This window comes from Chelonia mydas, chromosome 7 (assembly GCF_015237465.2).
Source record: "Chelonia mydas isolate rCheMyd1 chromosome 7, rCheMyd1.pri.v2, whole genome shotgun sequence".
Lineage (NCBI taxonomy): Eukaryota > Metazoa > Chordata > Testudines > Cheloniidae > Chelonia > Chelonia mydas.
Window position 1 is genome coordinate 31,211,979 of NC_057853.1, and position 18,952 is coordinate 31,230,930.

General features: G+C 43.9%; 1 protein-coding gene across 6 annotated transcripts in view; it reads right to left on the reverse strand.

Annotated features, from left to right (window-relative positions):
• The window catches only part of POLA2 (DNA polymerase alpha 2, accessory subunit), a 45,154-nt gene that overhangs the window by 4,792 nt on the left and 21,410 nt on the right, over positions 1 to 18,952 (reverse strand). For 3 of the 6 annotated variants that reach the window (XM_037904719.2, XM_037904717.2, XM_037904720.2), the window contains exons 12-16: positions 16,952 to 16,990; positions 16,325 to 16,398; positions 6,452 to 6,560; positions 3,867 to 3,973; positions 91 to 150 (exon numbers count right to left, since the gene is read on the reverse strand). In XM_037904719.2, coding sequence (XP_037760647.1) covers positions 91 to 150; positions 3,867 to 3,973; positions 6,452 to 6,560; positions 16,325 to 16,398; positions 16,952 to 16,990 — 389 coding nt within the window. The remainder of the gene's footprint in view (positions 1 to 90; positions 151 to 3,866; positions 3,974 to 6,451; positions 6,561 to 16,324; positions 16,399 to 16,951; positions 16,991 to 18,952) is intronic. The other 3 variants (XM_037904723.2, XM_037904718.2, XM_037904722.2) reach the window with 2 other exon arrangements.

Here is an 18,952-nt window from a genome sequence, read left to right on the forward strand (position 1 = left end):
TATAAGGCCCAATATATCAGTGGCAGGTACATGTCACTTTAGACAAGGAAATGTCTTGCGATAAACTCTAAATCCAGAAATTGATCTCACCTCCTCTGTGTCAGAACATGCTTAAGGATTCGGGTGAACCGGTCTGAGACACCGGAGGAGCTGTTTTAAGAGAAACATCCAAAATTTAGCTACAAAAACCAGGGGGGAAAACGTGTCTCTTAAGAATAAGGTAATTTCTTTCCTTTCTAATGAGCGGATGGTCTTGTGGTTAAGGCACTGGACTAGAACTCAGGACATTTGGGTTCAGTTCCCAGCTCTGCCACAAACTCCTGGTGTGACCTTGGGTAAGTCACATGGCCTTTCTATGCTTCAGAGCACCATCTTTAAAATGGGGATAATAAATTTTCCCTTCTGTCAGTCTTGTCCTCTTAGACTGTAAAATTCTTCAGGGCCAGGATCGTATAGTAGGATTCTGCACAACACCCAAAAAAACCAGGGCCCTGATCTTTGTACTCTAGTACAAAATAATAGTAGTCCTTCAACCAGCTAACACAACAAGTTTAACTTTGTTTTTACATTCTGTTAAGAACCACAGACTCTTATTAAAATAAAATTCTCTAATTTAAAACAGACACTTGACTTGTGAAGACATCTTAACATGCTGCAGCTAGGAGAAAAACGCCTTGAGAGAAAATGCCATCCAAGTTTTATTTGGCAGGCAGGACGCCAATGAAACCGAGTCTGCAAGGAAACAAGGAGTGCATGCTTAATTAAAATAACCCCGAGGACACTGCAGGAGTTTTACAGTAGCTTATTCTAGCCCCAAATTTCTAAAGTTCTGCTAAGATTTGTATTATGGTAGTTCCTAGAAGCCCCAATGGTGAGTGGAGTTCCAGTGTATGAGGCACTGTACCCTGTAAGCATAAAAGACAGCCTCTCCCCCAAAGAGTTTACAGCCTAAATAGACAAAGAGTTGGAGTTGAAAATGGAGGCATAGAGAGGGAAAGGGATTTGCTCAAGGTCATTGGTAGAGCCACGATTAATACACAGGTCTCTTGACCTCCTCCTGTGCAGTGCCCTATCCACTATGCCCCACTAGCTCTGATCAAGTCTTCTTTATGCTACAGAGTTTTTCAAAAATCCTATCCCCAAAACAAAGATACTCCACAACTTTGTAAGCAGGGGCGATAGGACAATGGAGATGGGTGATCTATTCAAGGTTATATTTGATCAACATGCTTTGGGGCTGCATTTGATACTACACAAACCCAGAGTCCTGTATTGGGTTTCCAAGCCAACGAGACAACAGTTAACTGGCAGGAATTTGGAGAGAAACAACCAAAGGGCTGAAAGGGCTGGAGGGAATGATTTATGAGGGATGATTCACATGAAGAAAAATATGCAGGTCTTGACTAGACAATGGCTATAGGGGTAGGGGAGATAAGGATAAATGCTGACAAGTATTTGTAAACACCAAGGTGGGCGTGGAGTTGTTTAAGATGGTCAGTCAGGTATGTGCATGTGGTGCACACACAGAGGATGCACTCAGTACCTCAGAGCTTGTCTGTGTGCTCAGTCATACTAGTTTAACTTAAGGCATTATTTTAAACTCGTTTAGTCAAACTGATACAAAAGACTGTTTGAACACACTTCTCTTAAGTTTAAGTCAGGCTTAATTTGTTTTAGCTATGTCTTCACTGACAAAAAGAGGTATGTTTTTACCATGGGATAAATAATGTGTGTTAGCTAATCTGCTGTAAAAACACAGTGGAGACAAAGCACTTAGTTTAGGGAGGCACTGTGGCCTAATGGGCAGAGGGCTGGACTGGGGCTTAGAAGACCTCAGTTTTATTCCTAGCTTGGCCACGAGACTGCTGGGTGACCTTGAATAAATCACTCCTCTCTGCCTCAGTTTCCCCATCTGTAAAATGGGGATAATAATACTTTTTAATGTGCTTTGAGATCTGCTAATGCAAAGCACCATATAAGAGCTAGGAATTACTATAGCAAAATAAGCTGCTCTTAAAATAAGTATTCAAACAGTGGGTTGCACTAGCTTAACTAAACTGGTACAAGGCAGTGCATAGATAAGGCCTCCGAGGAAGGTCTACACTGCAGCTAGGAGAGAGCCTCCCTGGTTAGGCAGACTCGTGCTAGCGAGGCTCGAGCTACCAGTAGCAGAACTCAAGCTAGAGTGCTAAAAACAGCAACATGGACACACTGGCTCGGGCTGGAGCTCAGGCTCTGAAGTTAGGGGGCCAGGTGGACTTGAGAGCCCAAGTCAAAAAGATCCACATTGCTATTTTTGGTGCACTAGCTCTAGGTCTACTAGCATGAATCTTTCTACCTGGGTTGGGAGTCCCAGCTGCAGCGTAGGCATACCTTACAGCTGCTACAGCCATTGTCCTATTTAAAAGTGCAGCAGCATGGAATGCCTAATGTCATCCTAGAAGGCACCAACTCCCAGCTTCCTTGTGTACCTAGATGGGGAAGTAAACATTGGCCCCCTACACACACATTCCTTCTGGGTGTCTCTTTTCAACACACCCCTATAAGCAATATTGTGGGAGATTAACAGGGGAGAAAGAAAAACCACTGAATTGTGCAAGAGAACTGGAACTCCACATAGGACTGGGAGTCAAGCATTTCACTCCTATGACCTGAGCATGTGACTGGCCCTGGCCCGCAAGCACACACACCCCAATTTAACATGTGAATCCCTTCAAATGTTCCTTCCCCTCCATTGTGTGTCACAGGAGTTCAACCACCAAGTCCAAACAAAAATGCCTTGCTACAGCCAATAACACTTCCCCCCCAGAACAACTGTATTGCAGCAAAATACCATGAGAGGTCTGGAATCTTGCTCTCTGGTCAGTCGTGACTACCCAGATGGGACTGCATGCAACAACATGGACACAGAATAAAAAGGACGCAAGTAAGTTTAGGCTTTGTCTACCCTGGGATTTTAATCACAGATATATTGTTAGTCGTTGCAGTACAGTAGAGCCAAGAGGCCAGGGCCTCGTTGTGCTGGGCACTGCACAGACACAGAGGCCCAAAAGAGCTTAGAATTGAAAACTATAGGGTAGGAAGAGAAACAGAAGCACAGAAAGGGGAAGTGACCTGCCTGAGGTCACAGAGCAGGTCAGGGGCAGAGCTAGGAACAAAAGCCAGGTCTCCCAAGTCCCAGTGCCCTAAGCACAGGTGCAGCTGCACCAGTTCAAACCCAGTGCAGACACAATCTTCCACTGAAGATCAAAGGGCTTTGCAAACAGGAATTAAGCTTCTCTGCAAGGTATCATCCTTATTTCACAGACCGGCAAAGCAGCTGTTCAGCATCGCTAGCACATCCATGAGGGTTACTCAGATCTTGATTCCCTTGCATGCAATTACTGCATTACTATGCAGGAGAACCCAGAAGTGTAACAAACAACGATGCGACTACACAATAAAATGCAGCCCTATTTTGACTGGCTGCTGAGTAAGGGGCTAGATATTAAACAAAATGTATAAGTGTTAATAAACAAACTAGTAGTTTTTTAAAAGACTCTTTTGGCTCAAATGTGAATCATCATCTTTCAGATATAGGCCCTGACCCACAGGTAGTGTAAATCTGCATTGATTTCAATAGGGCTACACAACAGTCACCAGCTGCTGATGACCCATGACTTTTTCAACTCAATATCCCTTTAACCCAGTGTACTTCATTTTCTCTGCAAGCTTCTGCTGTGTTATGGCCTGGTAGAGGTGAACAAATGTTTTCAATCAAATTACATGAGCGCTGGGCCCCACAGCTGGTCTCTGTTAAACTAGGAAGGACTTTTCCAAGGAATTGTTTACCCTAAAGTTTCACAGCTTGTTCTAAGCTCACATACCTGCTAATCTCTTCTGCACTCATATGGAAGAGCAGGTCTGTGGAAGTCAGGCCAAAAATGACTCCATTTATTGCCAGAGTGCAGGGGTCGGACACAAAGTGTACTCGCTGAAATGAGAAAAGAAAGGGCAGAGTGCACTTCGGATTCAGCTGTTACAACATCCTCCAGCTTGATGAATGGGTTTATGAACAGGGTGAGCTGGCCCTTTCAGGGGAGTTGGGCCCCATCTGTCATCCAGTTGATCATCCAGGTGATGATTTTGGCTTTGGGCCCATGGTTAGGTCAGGTGACCAGAAGCCACATGATGGTAGCTGGGGAGGGGGGATGTTCCGTCAGAAAGTGGGAGATCAAGGGCTAGGAAGGGCCTATGGGAGGTCTTTCCAGAGTCTGGAATGGGCCTGGCAGAACTCCTCTTCTCAAAGAGTAAAGAGACCCAAAGGGGAGCCAGGGTCAGGGAGGACTGAGGAAGAGGCTTTCCATAGCAGCCAGAGGGAAAGACCTGGCTGGAGCCACTTGCAGTGATGGGCCGGAGAAAACTTCTTAAGAGGAGATTAGGAGCAGAGAAGGGGCACACTGGAGCCCCACAGGACAATGCTGGGAGATTCTGGCTTAGAGTTGAACAGTTATTTTATGTTAATAAACCAGAATCCAGAAGGGTAAGAGTACTCCAAAAGCACCAGTTGTGGCAGTTTGTTTGACTGGGGAAGGAGGAAAACTGAGGCAGTGGCGGTGTCTGACACCATGAGGCAAGACCATGTTAAACCTACAAAAGAAGTTTAGTGAAGACGGGTTGTGAAAGGCACTATTCCAGATACTTTGTAGCTTAGCAGACTGCTTCTTTCTATGGACTGAATAGATGGAGGTGTTTGGGGAATTCAAAGGGGAAGAATAGTAGTTTCATTTTGTGAAAGCAACAACCTCTTCCACGGAGAAACTTTTCTAAATCTTTAGTGATTGTCATGGGGCTTAATCAAGCGATAACCGTGCCTATGGATACACCACAGAGGGTCTTACCTCTTTAATGTCTCATCTACACAGGAAAAATGACCAGAATAGCCATTGTAGAAAAGCTCCCTGTATGGGCACTCCTATTCCGAGACAAGAGTGCCTTTTTCCAATTTAGCTTAATCCAATTTTAAAAGTGGATTGCACTAAATCAGAAAAAGGCACTCGTATCCCAGAATAGGAGTGCCCATACAGGGAACTGTGCTACAACAGCTATTGTGGTTTAAATTCACACCCTATCTTATTCTGCAATAATTTTCCCATATAGACAAACTTTAAGGGGAAACGTTGTCGGTAAAGCTGTATGACTAACATACAGCTCATTGCAGCTTCACAGCTGTATGCTTGATGTCACAATTCCCCACCTCCCCAGTCACAGAGTTAAGTGATGTGGATTTCCTGGCAACAGGCACAGAGATAGTTTGTCACCTTGTATTTCATTTCCCACCCATTTCCTCATGGGGTATCTGAGTGTTTTAAAAAACCACATGGTGTAGGGTCTTAGATACAAGACAAGGAGCCAGCACAGCCTGAGTTCTGTTTTCAGCTTGGTCTCTGACTAAAGTTTCAGCTCTGCCTTTACAAGAGGACAAATGATCTGATAAAGCTTTTCCCATTTCTAACTTCTATGAATTTCTGTTCTGGGCTTTCAATTGTTCTGTGCACCTTCCCCCAACAGGCTTAAATCTTTCATTTTTGCTGCACATTGATTGTACCAGACCATGGAATGAGTGAAATGACCAGCTCTTTAGCACCCAGGCCAGGGTGAGTATCCCAAGGCTCAGCACTGTGAGTGACCACACTCTATTGAGAGAAACAATAAAACTGAGCAAGATTTTTCCCAGAAGTGACTAGATTTTCAGAGTGTGCAAGCACTGTACTTCCAGGTGGTGCTGTTGCATAGTCTTCCAAGTGTGAACAAGTTTTGACACTTGGAGAGAAGCATTATGTTTTGGGTTATACAAGTGGGGGTTTTTCTGAGAGCATCAGCTTCAGGTGAAAGGGAGCTTCAAGAGAGTGTGCTCTCTGCCTTGGACTCTGCTTAAGAGTCAATTAGTTGCTCCCTGGGAACCAAGGATTGGTGGTGGGCTGAGTTTCCTGAAAGAAGGAATTGCCATGCATGCCATTTAACCATCTCATGTCAGGACTGGTGTACATGTGTAAATAAATATACCTGGACTAGAAGTCACTGATTTCTCTTCCACTGGGAAGCAGACTTCCAAGGCCCGACATCTGCTATTGCTCAGCAGAGGGACAATGTATCAGAAGTGGGGAAAATGTTTCGGGTTGGGCACCCAAAAAAACGTAGTTCCTTTTGGAAGTCTTGGAAGCCAAAGGTTACATTATATAAGGAATCCAAAGGATTTCTAGTTTTAAACTTTGATTAAGCAGGCTGCGTAGCAACTGATCAAATCCACTTTGCTCTTAGCCATTTTCCTGTTTGGGTTGAAATGAGAGACTTTTCTTTCAGGCTCCTGACCTGCCGGTCCAGCAAACAACCCATCAGTCACTTTCTCTCTCTTAAGTGAGCTAGTCAAAGGAAAAGTAAACAAACTAGGTGGTTAGCTATCGGAAGTTACCTGTTTGTCATCTTTAGACAGGTCATAGCAGCTGAAAGGCGGCTGAGGATATATGTAGTCATGGTGCACGTCTCTCAGCGATGGTACAAACACGAGCTGTGAACCAGCACTGTTGGCAGAGGAAAGAGAAGCATTCTAAGAGAGAGACCAGGAACCTAAGAACCCAATACTTGACAAACTAAGCACATCAATACAACAAGTTTAGAGTCCTCCACCTCTTAGCGTGGAAAGCCTTTGAAATTCATTACACAGGAAATTGCAATAATGGATCAGATCTTCCAGAAAGTTGATCTAGACAAGAACCCAAGGTTCTGGAGCACAATACCTAAGTCTGTTACAGGCTCCCTGTGAGAGCTTGGGGCAAGTCACTGAGGCCAAGACTTTCAGAAGTGACTAATGATTTTTGGCTGCCACAATCTGAAACACCTTAAAGAGGCCTGATTTTTTCAGTAAGAGGATGCTCAGCGCTTTCTGAAAGCCAGGCCACTTAAGGAGTCCAGCTGCGCACTCCAAAAAAAGTCACTAGTTGCTTGTAAGCCTTCGATTTAAATTGGTGACTCGGTTACCCATCTATAAAATGGGTCTTTCCCTTTTTCCCTTTCGTCTGTATAGACTGTAAGCTCTTTGGATCAGGGACTGTATTACCATACGTCTTCACTGCAGTTAGCCCAGATGATCGGAACCTGGGTTAGCCTAGCTTGGGGGTGTCTGCCGAGCCTGATGTGAACAGTCAAACTGCAAGCCATACCCAAGTCATTCTCTCCTCACTGGTCCTGCACTACCTTGTGTGAGTGTTGATAGGATTTCTGGGGGCATGTGCCATGGTTCTTTGTACTGCCATAAGATGAGCGGCTCTATGATTCTTTCCCAATGAACTGTGAGAGAACTTGTCTGTCCTTCTGGCAGACAGGGAGAATTGTGGGAGGACCATCACCACGTCAGTGATTTAGCTTGCGTCCTCACTGCAAAGTGGGCAGGTTACTAGTTCAAGTGCGAGTGGAACCTGAGCTTTAACCAAATCCCCAGCTGGGCTAGCTAGTTACATTTTTTACACTGAAAATATCTCCTATGTTTAAGTACAGCTCATCAGTTGGGGCTCAGTCTTGACTGGGGCCCATAATATAAACAACCAGCAAACTAGTTTAAATAGTCTATCCCTGCTGAAATTGCAGCCTGAGGTACAAGGGAACCCTTCAAGTCCCAGCAGTTCTGATCACACCAAGAAAAGGGATTGCTGTGCATTCATTAGGAGATAAGATAAGTAAACTAAGGAGAAACTCCTGTTCACTAGTGAAGAGTTAAGATTGCCTTAGGATTCCTGGAAACAGCTATGCTGCCACAAACCTGATTTTGGAATCAGATCTATAGTTATTTCTTTAACCATCAGATGACGCATCCATTCAAAGCAATCTGTTGTAATAATGAGACCATGAGAGAGTTACGTGATGGATACAAGAAAGCTCAATAGAAGCAAATGGGAATGGGCGACAGGATGGATCTCTTGATGATTACCTGTTCTGTTTATTCTCTCTGGGGCATGTGGCAATGGCCACTGTCGGAAGACAGGCTTCTGGGCTAGACGGACCTTTGGTCTGACCCAGTATGGCCGTTCTTGTGTTCTTAATGGCCCGTTATAAGCCTGAAGGTTAAAAATCAAGGTGTTTGGGTTCCCGTTGCACAGGCAGCTACAATTCTGTTGGTGGCACTGGTTTAATTGCCATTGCTACTGCTACAGAAGAGGAAAAATAATGTCTTTACGAAGTGATGAACAACAACACTTCTAGGAGGCTACTGATTGGTTTCAGGGCCTCACTGGCAGATACTTACCCATCTCTTCCTTCCCAACCACAGGAACACATGAATTGTCAAACTGGATCAAGTCAGTGATCCAGGCAGCCCTGTATTCAGAACCTTCTACTTCTAGGGTAGAGCTCATCTGCACAGGAGACAGAGCTTTCTCAGAGGCCAGTCTGAGACTGGGAACAGATTCACCCCAGGAATTAAGGGCCATCCAGAACTTCCATCTTTGGCTCCAAGTGCAAGGCGTGCTGCTCTGACATGCCTTCTCTAACACACCCAGGCCAGTGCATACATTTAAAAAAAAACAAAAAACAACAAAAAAGGGAAACTAACTGCACCCAGACAAAATAATGTCCTGCACACAATACTCCTCTTAGGGAAAGGAAGGGAGAGACAACCACATATGATAGATTTAGACATGTCACTTAATGCATGTATTCAGATACTATAGTGATGAGGGTGGAAGATCATCTAGTTCAGGGGTTCTCAAACTGGGGGTTGGGATCCCTCAGGGGGTCATGAAGTTATTACATGGGGAGTCGTGAGCTGTCAGCCTCCACCCCAAACCCTCCTTTGCCTCCAGCATTTATAATAGTGTTAAATATATTTTAAAATGTTTTTAATTTATTAGGGGGGTCGCACTCAGAGGCTTGCTATGTGAAAGGGGTCACCAGTAAAAAAAAAAAAAAGTTTGAGAACCACTGATCTAATTCTTATTTAGCATTTTTCATTAGTAGATCTCAAAGTGCTTCAGTCTTGAATGTATTTATTCACACAACACGCCTGTGAAATAGGGAAGTAAGATAAGAACTTATATAGAATAGAATCCCATCTCCAATAGTGCCCAGCTGTTTCAGAGAAAGGTGCAAAAACACTGCAGTAGGTAGATGTGAGATAATCTGCCCCCAGGGAAAGTTTCTTCCTAACCCCATCAGAGGTTGGGCCATGCCCTGAACCATCTGTTGCTATTGTAGTACCCCCTATACAAATTCCACTCTCCGTGTTACTCTCAAAAAAACCATTCAGAACAAGAGCAAACTCTTCATGTTTCAGTGTATTAGCTGATCACCAGCGGAGGGTGAAACACTTCCCCTGTTCCATAGTACATGTAGATGCATTCTGGGAGTGGAATTACACCTTCCTCTGAAGCAACCTGCAACAGCTGCTATCAGAGGACAATGGACTAGATTGGCCACTGGTACTCTCTTGTATGGCATTTCTATGCTCAGTTGGAAGATATGCACATGTGCAAAGAGCTGAGCAATTTTTTTTTTTTTTAAATTAACCCCAACATACCACGCAGCTTTGGTAGTAAATGCTGACACAGACAGTCAGGTCAGTAGCTGCTTAAATATTCCTCTCTCAAAATCCACATTCAAATACAATTTGTATTGTGCTTTTTAAAAAGGGGAGGTATTGACCCAATACCAGTGTATGACAGACTCTGGCAGCAGATGAAAGAACCTGGTGGTGCGCAGCGCTCACCCCAAGGAAAGAATGTCTTGTTTGTTCTTTGTTTTCTCCCTTCCTCCTTCCCCCACCCTCACCCAGGACCACACGAGAGGGAGATCAGAGAGGATGAAAGCCAACAGCAGATACTGTGAGGCCCCCAGCCCAAGTCATCTGGGTTTAATGCAGGGGCTGGGGTGGAGGAAGCTGGGGAAGGGACAGGAAAGGCAGTACCATCACTAGAGGTAAACTGGCCAAGCAACAAGTCATCTTTAACCATACAGCTACACTGCTATAGAAATCCTTAAGTGAGTCTACACAGCCTTTTGCAGTTACAATGATGTCAGTTAAGGGTGTAATTTGTAATAACCCTTCATACTGAAAAAAAAGTATTTTTGCCAATATAGCTTTTTTTTTTTTTCAGGGAACTGGTATAAGCTATACTAGTAAAAGCACTCTTTGGCCCGCATAAGCTGTGTATACTCTAGTAGGGTTTACCAGCATAGCTATCAGCAAACCTTTTCTAGCTTAGACTAGGCCTCGGGATTCCAGTTTACAGCCTCTTACAGTATAACTCTGCTTATGTGAAAGACTCTGGGTTGGGAAGCAGGAGGGAAAAAGAGGTCAAGAGAAGGCAGCACTATAATTTATTACAGCAGCATCTAAGGGCCCCAGCTATGATCAGGGCCCCACTGTGCTAGGCATTGGGCAGACACACAGCAAGATTGTCCCTGTCCCAAAGAGCTTACAGTCTAAATGGACAAGACAGACAGAGGCCTTCTCTACACCCAGAATTCATACAGCTATACCTTTTTAATTAGGGGTATGATTTAAAAAAAACAAACAAACAACCAGATATTAACCCCCACCTCCCCCCAATGTGAGTACTGGAATAGCTTATTCCCCTTCCTGTACAGGAGTAAGGTATAAATAGACAAGCACATTTATACTGGTGTAACTGCATCCACACTAGGGGAGTTGTACCACTTTAACTATACCGATACAGTTAAGCAGTAAAACGTGTTAAGACAAGCCCAGAGAGTGGGTGGGGAAACAGAAGCAGAGAGGTGAAGTGACTTGCCCATGGTCACACAGCGGGTGAGTGGCAGAGCTGGGAAAAGGACCCAGGTTTCCTTACTCCCCATTCACCACCCTCTCCTGGGGACAGACTGGAACTGCAGGTCAAGTTACAGCACAACTGAGAGTCAAGGGACCTAGTTACATAGGCTGACTCTGAAACACGGTTAAAGGGCAGCCCACCCTATGAAATGGGGGAACAGTATTAGAATCAGGACAGAGGACAGCTGTATCCCTATTTCCTCTTGTGTACAATGGCACTTGGAAGACCAGCTAGCTGGTTCTTCAATTTGTTTGGTGTTAAGATCAGTTATGTTTCCAGACAAGATAGGAACAGCCAGATGTGTACTGAACTACCCAGTAATTTAGCTGCTGGTCTGAATTCAAGAAAACAGTTTACATTATGCTTCCTCTCTATTCAAATTTGAGGAGATATCAACAGGCCGAGCTCATCTCCTCCAAGCAAAAGGTATAACTTTATTGGTGTCAGTCTGGAGTACAGTTGCTTAATGAACTGAGTAAGACAGGGGTTCTCAAACTGGGTGTCGGGACCCCTCAGGGGGTCACGAGGTTATTATATAGGGGGTCACAAGCTGTGAGCCTCCACCCCAAACCCCACTTTGCATCCAGCATTTATAATGGTATTAAATAAGTGTTTTTAATTTACAAGGGGGGGGGGTCGCACTCAGAGGCTTGCTATGTGAAAGTTTGAGAACTGCTGGATTAACATCTCACTGCTGAAGATGTACCAATGAGATACAAATGCTGATTCAAAGTCAGGCTGCTGGCAGGAAGTGGCTGTTGTCAAGGGATGATCAAAGGGAGGGGCTTGCCATGCTGACTCACTGAGAAACCAGCCTCCTTTTGCATTTATCAGATTGTTAACCAGGCGTAAATTAAAGTTGTAGGGGACAACTTCTCCCCTATTGTTCAGGGAAGGCAAATGCCTCCAAAATTCCCTCCACAAGACAGGCTGGAAGCATGCACTTCATCCTGAAGTTTCAGTGTGTGTATTTCTTTGTAAGTCTACCATGAAGGAGACTACGACAAAAAAAATTAGGCCTAATAGTCTACACTGGGGGTGCCTCTGCATGCAATGGGGCCCGTCGTCTAGGCTATGAACCACAATCTACATCGTATCTGTGCCAATCACAGCTTTCCCCTGGTCTACACTAGAAACACATGTCGATATAACGACGTTGCTCAGGGGTGTGGAAAACTGTAGTTATACCAACCTTTAGACAGTGCAATGTTTATGGAAGAGCTTCTTCTGTTGACATAGCTATACCTCTCGGGGAGATGGAATACCTATGCTGATTGGAGAAGCTCTCCAACCCAGTGGATAGCGTCTTCACTTGGGCTGTCGATTAATTGCAGTTAACTCACGTGATTAACTCAAAAAAATTAACTGCGGTTAAAAAAATAAATCGTGATTAATCGCACTGTTAAACAATAGAATACCAATTGAAATGTATTAAATATTTTTGGATGTTTTTCTACTTTTTCAAATATATTGATATCTATTACATCACAGAATATAGAAGTGTATAGTGCTCACGTTATATTTTTTATTACAAATATTTGCACTGTAAAAGTGATAAAGAAATAGTATTTTTCAATTCACCTCATACAAGTACAGTAGGGCAATCTCGATCGTGAAAGTGTAACTTACAAATGTAGATTTTTTGTTACATAACTGCACTCAAAAGCAAAAAAAATGTAAAACTTTAGAGACTACAGTCCACTCGGTTCTACTTCTTGTTCAGCCAATCGATGAAAACAAACAAGTTTGTTTTAATTTATGGGAGATACTGCTGCCTGCTTATTTACAATGTCACCTGAAAGTGAGAACAAGGGTTTGCATGGCACTTTTGTAGCTGGCGTTGCAAGGTATTTACGGGCCAGATATGCTAAACATTCATATACCCCTTCATGATTCAACCACCATTCTGGAGGACATGCTTCCATGCTGATGATGCTAGTTAAAAAAAACGGTGCGTTAATTAAATTTGTGGCTGAACTCCTTGGTGGAGAATTGTATGTCTCCTGTTCTGTTTTACCCTCATTCTACCATATATTTTGTGTTACAGCAGTCTCGGGTGATGACCCAGCACGTTTGTTTTAAGAACACTTTCACAGCAGATTTGACAAAACGCAAAGAAGGTACCAATGTGAGATTTCTAAAAATAGCTACAGCACTCACCTCAAGGTTTAAGAATCTGAAGTGTCTTCCAAAATCTGAGAGGGATGAGGTGTGGAGCATGGTTTTAGAAGTCTTAAAAGAGCAACACTCCAATGCAGAAACTACAGAACCTGAACCATCAAAATGAAAATCAACCTTCTGCTGGCGGCATCTGACTCAGATGATGAAAATGAACATGCGTTGGTCCGCTCTACTTTGGATGGTTATCAAGCAGAACCTGTTATCAGCATGCACGCATATCCTCTGGAATGGTGACTGAAGCATGAAGGGACATATGAAACTTTAGCGCATCTGGCACATAAATATCTTGCAACGCCGGTTACAACAGTGCCACGCAAATGCTTGTTCTCACTTTAAGGTGACATTGTAAACAAAAGCGGGCAGCATTATCTCCTGCAAATGTAACCAAACTTGTTTGTCTGAGCAATGAGCTGAAGTAGGACTGGGTGGACTTGTAGGCTCTAAAGTTTTACATTGTTTTATTTTTTAATGCAGTTATTTTTTGTACATAATTCTACATTTGTAAGTTCAACTTTCATGATAAATATATTGCACTACAGTACTTGTATTAGGTGAATTGAAATATACAATTTCTTTTGTTTTTTACAGTGCAACTATTTGTAATCAAAAATAAAGATAAAGTGAGCACTGTACACTTTGTATTCTGTATTGTAATTGAAATCAATATATTTGAAAATGTAGAAAACACCCAAAAATATTTAAATAAATGGTATTCTATTATTATTTAACAGTGCCATTAATCACGATTAATTTTTTTAATCGCTTGACAGCCCTAGTCTTCACTAAGCTCTACAGTAGCGCAGTTGCTGCAGAGCTGTAAGTGTAGACAAGTGGTTTGCTTGTGTAACAGTAGGGATTTGTACACTAGGTTATACCCATAGGTAGCTAAAACCAAGACACGGCCTTAATCCCAAAATCTACATGAGCCAGCAAGTCAATCAAGATAGTCCCTCTCCAGCACCTCTGCCATGTGTAACTTCTATGCTCTCCCAGAGTAATCAAGGATGTTTGCTGCTGGCTACACAGAAACCCCATCTATTTTTGGCTTTCTACTCTTCCGGAAATAAAAAGGCTCCCTTTTCTCATTAGTACCTGCCCTTCCTTTAGGCACATAGCTGACGGGCTGTGAACACAGCCCTGTCTGTTTGGAAGAGGGTCAGAAACTCCACCCATACGTTACACTTCCACCAACACTATTTCTGGGTTTTAATCCTTTGTGCTTGTGGTCTGCAACTATCTGACTGTTGGCAGCTTTAAGGAATGGGGAAGAACTGTTTCTGGGGTGGGGGGAAAATAGGATAAACTTTAGGAAAGGAAAACTCAGGTATGACATCAGGAGAGAGTTATGAACAGTCTTCCACTTCCCTTGGGAAGACTAATTGTAAGCACATAAAGAAAACTATCATGTCATTTTATTCAGTATCTCTCAACCTCTTCTGGTTCACAAAAGTAAAAATTGTTTAAATGATAAACTACTACTACTACTACTACTACATTTAACCTCACAAGCTGTAAAGGTTTTGGATGCCCTGAAGTTATTCTGAAAAGTTTCTTCTCTTGGCTTTGAATTGTAATAAAATGTTCAATGCCTCGTGACCCTACCCCAGCAGTTGCGACCCACCAGTTAAGAAATACAGATCTAGTTCACCTCCCTGGCAATGCAGGGTTGTTTGTCCATTTATCAGTTTTGTAGTCTAGTTTTAAATGTCCCAAGTGATAGGCTACTCAGACTTACGAGAGAGACAGACAGACAGACATACAGCAGATGGGAACAGTCACACACGAGCAGTAAAGGGACTATTATTAAAATTATCTGTATCACAGCAGAAACTAGAGGCCCCAAGATGAACCCCACCCCCCCGGTGTTGGATGTTGCACAATCACAAAGTAGGTCTTCACGGCAGAGTTTGCTCGGGTGATTGGCACCCAGGTCTGAGCAGCCACATTGCAAGCCATACCTGAGTTATTCTCTTCTCACCAGTGTTGCTTTCTCCCATATGGCTCACTGGATTTCTAGGGGAGTATCCTATCATCCTTTGTGCTGCAGTCAGGTGAGCTGCTCTATGGATTCTTTCCCAGTGACTTGGGGGAAAACTCGTATGTTCTTCTGGGAAAATGGGGGGAATTGTGGGAAGGCATTGGAAGACTATCAGCACTACTTCCTCAGTGCACAGTGGATGGGTTACCAGCCCCGAGTGGAACCTGGGCTCTAACTTACCCCACACCAGTCAAGCCAGCTAGCCTGAGCTGGAAGCACCACTCAACTCAGGTGAGGTGTCTACATGTGTGGATCGGAGGGCATTGGGGCAACACCCAGGTAAAAACCTCAGCTAATTCTGCAGTGAAGTTATACTCATAGGGAGAGAGTCTCTGCCCTAAAGAGTTTATCTTAACTAATGGTGAAATTTTCAAAAGCACTTAGTGACTTAGAAACCTAAGTCACATTTAAAAAAAAATAAAAAAATCAATGGCACTTAGGCTCTTAAGTCACTTAGGAGTTTTTGAAAATTTTACTGTACATTTGTACAATGGGGCATGACCTGGCTGACTGTAGTAGGACCTACCTGCATCAAAGTGATAAATCATCTAAATGAACACGAGAAAGGAAGGATAATTACACTTATTTCACATGAGGAATTGAGGAACAGAGAGACTGAGGGCTTGTCTACACTTGAAACTCTATAGCAGCACAGGTACACCACTGCAACGCTGACACTACCTACGCTGACAGGAAGCGTCATCCCATCGTTTTAGGTAATCCACCTCCCCGAGAGGCACCAACTAGGTTGACAGAAGAATTCTTCCATCGACTTAGCGCTGTTAACACTAGAGGTCAAGTTGGCTTAACTATGCCGCTCAAGGCTGTGCATTTTTCACAGCCCTGAGTGACGTAGCTAAGTTGACCTGACTTTTTAGAGTAGAACAGGCCACAGTGACTTGCTCGAGATCACACAGCAAGTCTCTGGCAGACAACAAAATTCACCCCCTTATCTCCACAATCCCAGTCTAATGCCCTAACTACAAGGCCATTCTTCCTCTCAAAGGCAGACTAGAGAATCAGACTGGCTTAGGCTCTGTATTGTGAAATGAACCATTTTCTAGTAACCTAAGGAACGGACAGGGAATCGGGTTTCATGTGTTCTAGTCCCAGTATTGTCATACACTCATCTGCGAATGTGGATGAACATCTCATCTCTCAGCACCTCCCTGAGATACAGCACGCACAAGGGATAGAAAATTTTTTAATTCAGTCACGTTTCCCAATGCTTTCAAATCCTTGGATGGAAACTGACAAAAGAGCACAAAGGCTATTTAATACTTACCTTCTTGTCCCTTCAATTATCATCTTCAGACAATGTTTAAAGATATCCTCAAATGATCCAATAAGTTGACCATTCTACAGACAAAGAAAGAACAACTTGATTTGTTACAAGTTTTCTCTGAGGAAAGTCACATAGACCATGCCAAGAGCAGAGTTCAGCCAAACAGACTGGGAAAGACTCTGGTAGCCTCCCCACTCCCTCAAGGAACAACGGGGAGATGCCAACCAAAGTTTGAAGGTCATTCTTTAAAAGGCTGCCCATAAAGTTAATAAATCCTGGTTTCATTTGGTAACATGGTGATAGCCTCCTAGAGAGGCTGGGATTCATCCACATAAAGAAGCCATGGATATTTGGGTTGCCTGGCAATTCAAGGATTCTAATGGGCAGTAAATACTTCAGACAAAACTCATCTAAATTCTTGGGCAAACTCAAGGAATATCCCTCCATTATTGTTGTACCGGCATTGCCTTTGATATGCCATCACTCTGAAGGGACATGCAGCGAGGGGTAGGAGAGCCTTCCAAGGACCTGCTCCATAGCAGCCCCAAAGATGTTAGCTCATGGTATTTACTCGACTGCAGAGAGGAAATGCATGTGGATCCTCAACTCCCTTGGGGAGCAACTTACCTCAACTTGCTCGTGTTTAGCATCGAGAAAAGGACCAAACTGGAAGAAAACAAGAAGTCAAGAAAGAAATTCAAAGAGAGAAAAATCTATCCCTTGCATCCTGCCTGCTCACTGACTTGTGCTCCAGCCCTGAATTGTGACCAAGTCTGCATTAAACATAGGTAATATACAAGACGTAGCTGGCAAGAAAGTTTTCTAGAGACTGGGAGTCAAGACTCTTGGGTTCCATCTCCTGGCTCAGGGAAGGTGTGTGGTCAAATGAACAACGGAGGAAGGAGAGCCAGGATTCCTGAGTTAAGGAGAGAACATAACTTAGTTGATGATAGCAGTGGACTGGGAGTCAGGTCTACTGTGCAGAAATGGGCATAGAAAAACTACGTCACTTTGCCCCTCTGTGCCTCAGTTTCCCCACCCAGGGGCTAACATCTAACTGGAACCCTGGATACCTGGGTTCTAGTCCCAGCTCTGCTACTGGCCTCTGAGTGATGTTAGGCAAGTCACTTTCCTCTCTCTGTACCTCAGTTTCTCCATCTATAAAATGGGGATTATGTTACTTGCCTCCTTTGTAAAGCACTCAGAAAGCTACAGATTAAAAGTGTTATCAGAGCAAGGGAAGCTGTGTGATTGATCATATACTGGGAAAGTGCTTTGTGATCGCTGAACATAGGTTTTGCAACATTGGATACGAATGGTGCATTTACTCAGTCTATTGGCCATTACCAGCTGCTTTAGAAAGAGGAGCCCCTTTCAAGACAACTATGGGGAAGTTTTCTTTTTAACTACAGACAGTTAGTGGATGGCTTCTAATCTAAAGGAGGAGGGTTCGTCTCTTAAAAAAAGCGACCCCATCTAATAAATTGTCTGAAGGTATTTTTTTATTTGTTTGCTCTGTCTGAAAAGTTCAAGTCAAATCCATTGGTACTATCCCGTAATCTTTACTAACAAGACCAAAAACCCATGTTAATCTGAACACGTGTTTCCCCACTCCTGAGACAGAAGGTTCTATAGAGTCCTAATAGCCCACGGTGTCCTGATAAAAATCAGCTTAGGCCGCGGATCGCCTTGTTCTTTTTCGAGTGCTTGTTCATGTTCCCATCAGATGTGTGTGTGCGCACGTGCACAGTAGCCGGAAGATTTTCCCCTAGCAGCAACTGTAGGATTGGCCTGGGTGACCCCTGGAGTTGCGCCTTTGTGGCGCCCAATATAGAGCCCTGCCTACTCTACACCCCCTCAGTTCCTTCTTACAGCCAGTGACGGTAGCTGGAACTTCCCCTTGCTCTTCTCGTGCTTTGGCAAGTGGATTAACAGTGCTTTATATGCTGTACATAGTTAGTTTCCAGTAGTTACTATAGTTTAATAAAAAGAACAGGAGCACTTGTGGCACCTTAGAGACTAACAAATTTATTTGAGCATAAGCTTTCGTGAGCTAGTCTTCATAAATTTCAGTTACGGGAGGTCCCCTGTGTTTTCCCCCTGCATTTGTTACCGGGGCATGCTGCGATTCCCAGGCTTTAAGACTTGCCAGATTTGTGTGAAGCGCATGCCAAAAAGGGACCCCCAAAACTCCTGCTTAGGGTGCCTGGACGAGGGTCATCAGAAAGACCACTGCAAGATCTGTTGGGAATTCCGACCGAGAACCATTAAGGAGAGGGAGCAGCGTCTCAAAATTTTCCTTATGGAGGCAGCTCTCTGACCTCAGTTGGACCCAGGTGCTGGTGATCCTGCTCCCAGCACATCAGCTTCGGGGAGAAGTGATCCGGCGCTGTCTTTGAAGGATCCGGCGTCAAAGAAAGATGCTGGCAAGGAAGCTCAGCATGGTCATGGAGTCTCTTGGGGACATTCCAGCCTTCGGCACGGGTCCCAATCACCAGCGCAGAAGAAAACGAGGTCAGAGAGAGGCCAATCTCCCTCAGCAAGACCCAGGGACCAGCCACCAGCGGCACCTCAGTCGGGCCACGGCTCGGGGACTCAGAGTGGGGCCACGCTGACTTCTGCCCAGGT